Source organism: Ziziphus jujuba, chromosome 9 (genome assembly GCF_031755915.1).
Source record: "Ziziphus jujuba cultivar Dongzao chromosome 9, ASM3175591v1".
NCBI lineage: Eukaryota > Viridiplantae > Streptophyta > Magnoliopsida > Rosales > Rhamnaceae > Ziziphus > Ziziphus jujuba.
Window position 1 is genome coordinate 22876788 of NC_083387.1, and position 9717 is coordinate 22886504.

The 9717-nt window shown below is 36.5% G+C and overlaps 2 protein-coding genes across 4 annotated transcripts; both read right to left on the reverse strand.

Moving 5' to 3' along the window:
* Positions 1-277: 277 nt before the first annotated feature.
* On the reverse strand, positions 278-4028 carry LOC107427518 (uncharacterized). Its single transcript, XM_016037897.4, has 3 exons — positions 2822-4028; positions 1064-1409; positions 278-703 (listed from the first exon to the last, which is right to left on the reverse strand). The coding sequence occupies exons 1-3, from the start codon at positions 3868-3870 to the stop codon at positions 443-445; spliced, it is 1656 nt and encodes a 551-aa protein (XP_015893383.2). The 5' UTR covers positions 3871-4028; the 3' UTR covers positions 278-442.
* Positions 4029-5179: 1151 nt separating this feature from the next.
* Positions 5180-9717, reverse strand: LOC107427505 (peptidyl-prolyl cis-trans isomerase CYP21-1). 3 transcript variants are annotated; one of them, XM_048480668.2, is made up of 8 exons: positions 9252-9626; positions 7791-7869; positions 7391-7438; positions 6782-6805; positions 6486-6668; positions 6312-6387; positions 5633-5809; positions 5180-5422 (listed from the first exon to the last, which is right to left on the reverse strand). In XM_048480668.2, the coding sequence occupies exons 1-7, from the start codon at positions 9348-9350 to the stop codon at positions 5647-5649; spliced, it is 672 nt and encodes a 223-aa protein (XP_048336625.1). In that variant the 5' UTR covers positions 9351-9626; the 3' UTR covers positions 5180-5422; positions 5633-5646. The 3 variants fall into 3 exon arrangements, with proteins under 3 accessions (XP_048336625.1, XP_048336624.1, XP_048336623.1); XM_048480667.2 differs by lacking the exon at positions 5180-5422 and adding an exon at positions 9654-9717 and having other exon boundaries at positions 5503-5809; positions 9252-9523; XM_048480666.2 differs by lacking the exon at positions 5180-5422 and having other exon boundaries at positions 5503-5809; positions 9252-9623.

The window sequence follows — 9717 nt, forward strand, 5'->3', positions numbered from 1 at the left end:
TCCCCCCCAAGACTCGAACCCAGCTTCCACTGGCCAAGGCTGTGGTGTGCAGCCAAAAGCGTAAGAAACAGTCTACCACTCTTGTCAAAGGAAAACTAAGTGGATCATAAATATGACAGTTTAGATTTGCCAAGGATTGAGAAGTCTCGAGGGCAAGGCACCCTTCTCCACTTTCAGTATCTCAACTTGTTGGACAACCTATTCTTTGACTTCCCCCAACTGTTAAAAGTGTCTAGCTGAAATTTCATACCCAAAAATAAAAATTTGCTGCTCAACCTGCCCCCAAAAATTAGCATCATTTTATTGCAAAAACCTCAAATTGTACAAAATGCAACTTCTCAAAAGTTTATGCACAATCTAACAACAGGCAATCCTAAATTCGTTCGTACAGACAACAAATCAGTGGTCAATAACTAACACAACAATTTAATCAAAGCATCATTTATACACCCAGAGTTCTGGTAACAACATTTGATCTATGGTTCCTGCTAATAGGTAGGTGAACATAAACTTCATGGACTTCCTGTTTACACACCTCCCCTCTGTCCCTGTCTATGGCATAGCACACATAGACGGTGTCAATCACATTATCCATCATGTGAACAAAAAATGCCAGAACCAAGATCAGCAGTGCCCAGGCCAGTAAGGCCACAAAGTATGATTCAAGCCCAAGATCACTTACGGCATTAAGAACAGCACAGACCTGCTTATACACATTACAATCAGTAAACATTAGCAAAAGTGGAGAGGAAAGGGTGAAGAAACCTTAATAAGATTTAGAAAAGCAAGAAAAAACGAAAAATAAAGATGCTAATTGCTAAAATTTTTGTATATCTCTAATAATCACCCTTCCTCCCCCTCTTTCTCTCTGATGGGACACCAGAAGGGGTAGATGCTAATTAATAAAATTATCATCATCTAGTGCAACCGCATCTGTTTGGGGTATCTGAATATCTGATGTGCAAAATATGAATAGTTTCTAACATACCAAATGACAAAAAGGCCATCTAAAACAGTAATTAGCAGAGAGAAAAGTGAATAGAGATTTGAAACACCAACATACCGCAATTGCATATATTGCTGAGACTACGAAAACAATTCCACCCAATAGGCGAGTTGAAATGGTTTCCACAAACACAGCAGAGAGAAGATTACGTTTTAAAAGCTCATAAGTCATCCTTGCAGATGAGCAGTAAGCTTCACCAGTTATTGCAGCAAAGTTAATTGTAAACTTGTTAAGAAAATCTATGGCCGACAGTAAGACATTGACACAGCACCGTAATACAAGGTTCACAATCCCAGGAACCTCTTCTTGTCTTGCAGTATCAACAACAGCACGCACCATTCGAACAACACAAATAAGTAAGCCAGATAGGCAAACTGTGCCAGAAGAAGGGCCAAAAGCATTTCTGCAAAATGTTTAGTTACACATGAGAGATATATACAAATTGTAATCACCATAGAATCCCTCTTTGCAAAGCATTCATCATACTTAGTACTTTTGGTTATCTGTATTTGTATTTCCATTGACTAGAAAATTGGAAAGTACTTTTGGTTATCTGTCTTTGTATTTCCATTGACTAGAAAATTGGAAACATGGTCAAAGGTATAAATAGCAAGTATGGCAACGTGCAAATATAAATACACAATGTTTAAAATAATTCTCATTTTTTAGCTGTGATTATCGTCCATTTCCATTCCCCATGACTGAAAGAAAAAGAAAATCATATACAGGGTTCAATACATATGCCCTAGAAAACGACAACATTCTAAATCTTGATTCTTTAAGTCCTCAACCAGACATTCATCATGGAATAATCACATGTCGCTAGACAAAACAAGGTCAAAGGATACTTCGGGAAAAAAGAAAAAGTCAAGGTCCAAGCGACATTACCAAATGGACAATGTTCTCATACATGCTGCTTAGGTGCCAAAGTTTAACATAACAAGAGAGAAGCGGCCCCTAAATCTAATGTAATCACATCTTTCACAGTGATCCCAAGTTAAAATAACTGAATTATGCTACAGTAAAGCAGATGGTTTTATCGTTGATCGCTGAAAATATCATAGCATATGCTTCAATGATGGCTGACAGATTAGCTTAACAGGATACTTTACTCAGTAGCAAACATCAATATTAAAGACGCCACTAACAGCATTTTGATTATGCATATCACAGTAAAATAACATAACAAGAGAGAAGTTGCCCCTAAATCTAATGTAGTCACATTTTTCTTAGTATCCCAAGTGAAAATTACTGAACTATGCTACAGCAAAGCAGAAGCTTCAATCACTGATCACTGGAAATATCATATGCTTCAACAATGGCTGACAGATTAGCTTAACAAGATGCTTTACTCAGTGGCAAACATTAATACTAGAGAGTAAAGAGGCCACTAACAGCATTTTGATCATGCATATTAGGGTAAAATGGCTGCTATCTACATTCTCAATCTTTAAACTTTAATCCATGTGCTATTCATGAAGTTTAACACCCACCACAACTCAATATATTATAAATTAAAACATGCTACACTAGAAGCACCCATAAGAGACAACGTAAAAAAGACAAGTGGTGTCCCAATAGCGGCGAGCTCCATTATATCTTATCCAATCTGCCCTTCCAAGGACAATCTATTAGCACAACTCATTGTGAATTTCGAACAACATGGACCTTCACGTCTATTTGAAATCAAACTTTATTCACTATGTTCTAGATGTAGGACTACAGAGTAAAGATCAACTTTTTTCCATAATTAATAGTAGCTATAAACGAAGTTAGATGAACAATCCCAAACAGAAAAGAAGAGCAAGAACTAACCTCAACGAACTTCTAATACTCCGCTTAGGAGTTGAATCATCCTCCTTCCGAAAGTACCACTGTGAAATAGTTCCACTGATCACAAACACCTGCGCCTCCACCATTGCAGTAGCAGACCACAACATAGTAAGAATTGCCAATGCGAAATAGGCAGGCACCCAACTATCTTGCTTCCACACACAAGTATATTCTCCCTTGGATTCCCGTGGCACAATCTTCCCATTCAACCTGGAAAACACCAAGAACACAACAATGGGAGCATAATAGACAACCAACCCCAATATCAAACTGGGCAGAACCACGAACAAACCCAGGTTCTTAGAAAGAGCATCAGATGCAACCCCGATTATGCTCACAGTCAGCTCAATTCTATGCCAGTTAGCCACAATTATCCACAAAAGAACCCCAATAACCAAAAACACAAAAACCAGCACCAAAATCCTATAAACCATTGGGAAGGAATCGCTACAGGACGAGCTAACCGTGCAGGCCACGAACCAATAAACGTTGAAGAAAATGGGTATCAAAATGAAAAACGGAAGCGAAGCGTAGACGATATGTTTGGTGTAACGCTTGAGCAGCAAGAGCAAGAGGAAGCAAATGGGTACAGTAAAAAGCAGAGTAACCACCAAAGTCCACATCAAATCCTTTAGAAAATGCGAACCAGAAGAAACATTAAACAAAACCCAGTTAGGAGGAGAAGAAACAGAGTCTTTCACGCAAGAAGTGGAGGTGGAATTGTAAACGTAGGAAGAGAGACTGGAGTAATTGGTATTCCGATGGAGGACGGAGAAGATACCGAAACCATATGTGCAGAGGACGAAGATGAGGAAGAGGATTAGAAAAGGTAGGTCCCTAAAAGATCTGGGACCATAATTATAGGAGATCTGGAGGTACAGTGAGGCATCGGATTCAGGTGGATCGCCGTAAGGAGGTGGAACACGAGGTGGGTCGTCATGGGGAGGAGAAGGCTTGGAAAGCAGGGGATGGGAAGGTGAAGAGGAGTCGTAGAGGGAGATGGGTTTCTCGGGTTCTTCGGGATTGCCCATTAGAAATCAGAGAGAGAGAGAGAGAGAGAGATGGAAGCTGAGGGTTCGGGGGTTTTAGGATTCAGAGGCAAGAAAGAAAAGTTGACTGTTAAACCAGAGTGGTGGTGCTGGTAGATGATGATGAGACTCGCTGAGTTGGAACTTTTGGTCGGTTTTGTTTTTTTAAAATATTGTGGGCATTATGCTTTTATAAAAAATGTGGGCCCTACGGAGAATAAAATTTTGAGACTTTTTTTTTTTTTTTTAAAGACACTGAAATTAATTGATTAGGGCACCGATACCGTTCGATTATGCGACGTCGAAAGAATTGACCGTTCTGGTTTAATTCAATTTATGTAATTCTATGAATTTTTATTTTTTTTTTTATGTAACTGTGGTGGGAAAATAAGAAAGGGATATTCGTAGTTTGTCTTAAAGGATATCAATCAATTCTCATTCTTTTGGCTTAAAACTAAAATTATTACAATAAAAACAAAACAAGATGAATCGAAAGAGATCTTAGGATACGGAATTATGAATGATTCTGTTTTAATGTCATAAAAGAGAATAATAATCTTTTATCCAAAATAAATAAATAAATTTGATGATTTTAATGCATCTTCAGTTTTAAAAAAACCAAGGAGAATAGTTATGTACTTGCAATCTTGTTATAAATTATTTATTTATTTTTTTTCCTTTTTTTCAGAGTTCTGTATATAATTGGAATCTATACCCAAAGGAATACTCAACCATTAAAATTATCCATGATCGTTATTTAGTTTGTATGGTTTAATTTTGAAACGTCAAACTCTTTTTAAGAAACATAAACATTTTTTTTTTTAATGCTCCATTGATGGCCTTCATGTTTTTGGTTTTTAATGCTTTTAAAGAATTTAATTGATAGTAAGATTTCTATGATTTAAAAAGGAAAAAAAAAATTAAAAGCCAGTTGTTGTTATTGTCATTAATACTATTATTATTACTCTGTAACCAAATGAAAACCATTTCAAACAGTTTATAAAGCAATTATTATTGATCTTATTCTTTAAAATATCATATATTTAATAATTACGGACGAAGGAGAAGCTCGTAATCAGTGTTTTTTTGAAAACCACTTGATTTAAGATAAGTACTTCATAGGGCTTAAATCTTAATCATTAAACTCGAATCCAAGGACTTAAAAAAACCTTGATTGATACGAGCCTACGACATAAACACCCAGTCACCCACCATAACATTCCACGTCTTATTTTAAAGTATAATTACTAAGCTTACCTTTCTGAAAAACAGCAAAAAAGCTCAAAATTACAGCTTGCCAGTTCCAGTTCCATGCTAGAAAGTTAGAAACGCTTATTTTATTGATGCATTAGAAGTGGAGGCCAAAGCAATGGTTCTAGCAGGGTAGATCCATTGCCTATAAATTATTTTGTCTACCCAAAGTTGTGAGACTATAAAGGAACACAAAGAGCATTAAATCACTATTCTTAAGTAGCTTTCAAATTCAATCAAGCATGGCATGAGATGCACATACCTGAGTCTAAATTCTGAACAAGACAAATGTTCTTTGGTTTCTCTACAATGAACATGATTGTATTAATAACAGTCGCTGAATACACCAAAAAAAAAAAAAAAAAAAAAAAACAGACTACAATATTTCCAGGAAGAGCCCAAGAACCATGGATCTTAAAAATTTGTAAAATTTCATGGACATGTTACAAAGGGAACAACAGGTGAATCGGACTTCTAAACCCCATATAGAAAAACCAAAAAACAAAATCCTAACCATTGTCAGTCGTCTCATTTTTCTTCATCCCACTTGCTCTTTGGAATCTCTCCCGAGGCAGCAATGATTACCTTCTTTCTGGGTTTTCCACTATAGGTTCCAGCTCCCCCTTCAATTGCAAACACAGTATCCATGCCTTGAATTACCTTGCCAAAGATAACATGTTCCCCATCCAACCTGAAAAGACAACACACATTATTACAGACGACCCTGAGGACCGAGACATGCATAAAAGAAGAAGCTAATTAAGAAATCCAGAATAATATGAGCCGCTCATCCTGATAAATTTTTACGTAAGTATCCAATGCATGATTAAAAGAACGAGATGATAGAAGCCAAAGAAGGTTCACGATGCCCTATACTAATCATTCATATGTCCACATACCAAAAATGAACATTCTAAACAGGCACACACAAGCAAGTTGAAATATGATTGGTACTAGAAATATAGATCCCTGCATTATGCATATAATATTTGGCATGTCGAGATTAATCTAATAAATTAATGCCAGAGGAACTTTGAATTGTAGTCTTGTTAAATGGTAATAGGCAAGAGAAGATTGTTGAACAAGCACTTGAGATTTTTCAAAAACCAAAACAGGTAAGTTAGGTTTACAGCCATATTGATCAGAAATTTATGTAGGACCAACAAATGATGCTTTTGTTTAGTATAGCTTACCAGCTGGCCTTGACCGTTGTGATGAAAAACTGTGAGCCATTAGAATTGGGTCCTTTGTTCACCATGGCAACAACACCTGCACAAGATGCTTAGATTTAAGAAGGAAAAAAAGAGAGACTAACAATGACCAAAAAGAAAACTTGCATAACACAGCAAAAATTTATAGTTAACTACCTGCATGTGAATGTTTTATCCTGAAATTCTCATCTGGAAAGGCGCCATCATATATAGATTCATAACCCCTACCATCACCATAAACAATATCTCCACCTTGAATCATGAAACCAGATATTATACGATGAAATGGTACTCCTTTGTAGTGGAGTGCTATCCCAGCAGCACTTTTGCCTTTCTCACCTACATTTAAGTGCAAGTCGCACCAAGCACGTCGACAATAACAACATCTATTAGTGGTGATCCATGTAATGGGTTTAACTTAATATGACCATTAGGAAGCATGATGCAATTACCTGTGCATAACGCCCTAAAATTTTCTGCAAAAAATAAAAGTGAGGCAACTATGTCATAACAGAACAAGCATAGTTGTAATACAAAATGTTTAATGCAATTTGAAATGTAATAAAATTATTTCCAAAACCTAAACAAATTAAGAAAAACAGAGACAGAGACAGAGAGAGGGGGAAAAAAAAAAAAGAAGGAGGGGGGGGGTGGGGTTTCAGTGAAACATCCATATTCAAAATGTCACATGGATGGAAGTGAAAGAACGACACTGCCATAGGAGTGTGCAGCATCACCGATTGTGTGCGCTCAGTGCTCACACATACTTCTCTATATGGCGCTAGTAAGAACAGAGCATTGAAAACATACAGCCAACAATAATTAAGAACATCATGCTTGGATATGTGAAGAAAAGCTTGCTTCATGCTTATCTTATCTAATAGTGTACATGACCAATCACAAATGTAATTCACCCTAGACTACAGAGACTGTTCAGTTGAATTAAAAATGAAGTCAGATTTTGTCAGGCCACAATTCCCTAACAAATGGGCAACAAAATGAGACTAATTAAGTTTTCTAAGATCCTGACAGTAAGGAAATAATACAGATTAGATACATACCAACAGTTTTTGGTACAACCTGCCCATATAATCCAATCACAATTCGTCCTGCAATAAGAAAGGTGTATACTGGAAGTTAACTGCAGATACAAAAGAGGAATAAATATCAGACTCCATAGTGTTACCTAACCACCTAATAATGTATTTCACTAAACCACTGGTATTTTTCCTATCAAACAAACCATAACATATTCTAAAATGGTTTGGATATTCATCAAATTGGCCTAAACCTGGACGTTAATTATTTTGTTCAGCAAAACTTCTGGCCCTGGAGCAGCACAACTCCTTTGGACAATGGGGGCATGTCCTCCAAAGGCTAAAGGTCATATCTAGAAACAAATGCATCATAATAATTTTCAGAAAGGTAGTTCATGTAACAGTGTGGATGTAAAAGCTGTACCTACATGTTGTCGATCAATATCAACATCCAGGTATACTCTGTGAGTAATTTCTGGCACCTCTTCCACTTTTTCCTCATCCTATTCAAGTTGAAAAGAGTAACTCAATATTTTTGTAGATACTTTTTCATGGAAGGAGTAAATAAATTATCAATCAAACAATAAAACTACACGAAGATGCTGTGGAAATAGAAGGAAAATAACTATTCAACTCTCAAGCAGCCTGACTTTGTCAGTTACTACTCCTCATAGCCACATAATATGTTGTTGACTATTGAATTTCCTAATTTTATCCCCAGAATACTGCTTTAAATTTGGTTTCCACATATCAAACACCGAAAGTAACAACTCCATTACGACAAGTTTTCAGTAACAATCCAAGGGGGCTTTGAATATGTGAAAAGAACTGACAGATATATACATCCTCACAACCAAAAAGTAAGACCATATCAGAATTCTTACAACTCATGACAAAGGACAATAATCACAAGCAATTGGGTAAGAAGACATTCATGTTAAGTAACTGGAGTTTGCAAATAAAAACAAATTCAAGTTGATAAGCCAGTTAAATTTGTCAAAAATGTTTCATTAACTACTTTTTCGGAACGATATCTCACTAAAGGCATTTGGCTAAGAAACACTTGTGCAAATTTAACTAATTTTTCTGATACTGCTTCCATAGGAAATACATATCAGCAACACATCACCAAGAACCAGGACACTTCCCACCCATTCTAGCGCTTTTAGCAAATTTGGAACCATATAATTCACACCCTTAAGTACTTTCCCTCAAAGAAGCATTTACATTCCTGATTTTTATACTCATTCTTTAAATGGAAGATGAACTAAACAGACCAGAGCAGCATCTAGCTTCAAACAACCCTGCCTAACCAACCATATTCATAAATTTCTTTATTTAATTTTTTGTTTTTTCAATCGGACATCAGATATACGAACCCAAAAATTCGAAGAAATGGAGCTAGAACGCAATGGTACTCATCGGTTAAGAAACCGAGATTCTTACAGTCACAGTCAATCAACCGAACGAAAGAATTCTTGTGGTATGAATCAGACATAAACATCTGAGCACCCTCGCTCAAATGTTTAACCAGTATAGAGAGATTTGATGCAATAACAACAACCAAAACCCTGTTTTACTAACCCCAAGATTATCCTCATTCGTTAGAACATGTGGGACTAAGTAAAACTCATACCGACCAACTCCTAAATTCCAAATTCAAATGTTCCCAATGCCGCCACAATAAGAAACTCCAACCAAAATCCCAAAAGCCACGCACAAAACCCAATCCAATCACAGCATTTCAGATAACCCAAGAAACAAAATCAAAAGAAAACCCAAAAACCACCCAAAAAAAATTTCACAACCAGATAGATCTCTGGAAACATAATTTATACGAAAAGTTTAACGAGGAAGAGCGAGAGAGAGAGGGGGAAAAGCGTACACGTCTAGGGCTGGAGAGGGTGAAGATGAGGAAAATGGAGAGGACGACCAAGAGCAGAAGGCAACGCGGCTGAATCAGAAACGAGATTTCTCGACGCATGGTTTTGGGTTTGTCTCTTCCTCAGAAATCTCTCTCAAAATTACAAAAGCCTAATCAACAAAAGCATCTCTTATCTAAATCCACCTTCTTCATTCTCCATCGCAAATCAATCAAACACTCCTAACCAAATTTCCTCCACTGTCACACTCACTGCCCTCCTGCATTCTCTGACTCTGTTTTAAACGGCGAAAATTTTTATTTCATTTTATTATTTTAATCAAGTAATTAAAAGTAAAATTAGAAGCACAATTGTAGAGCTTTTGTGTTAAAAAATAATATATATATATATATATATATATACACTATTAGACTTAAAAATCTTCTTCTCTCCGAGCCAAGGCCAAGCTGAGATTTGGCGAAAGTGGGG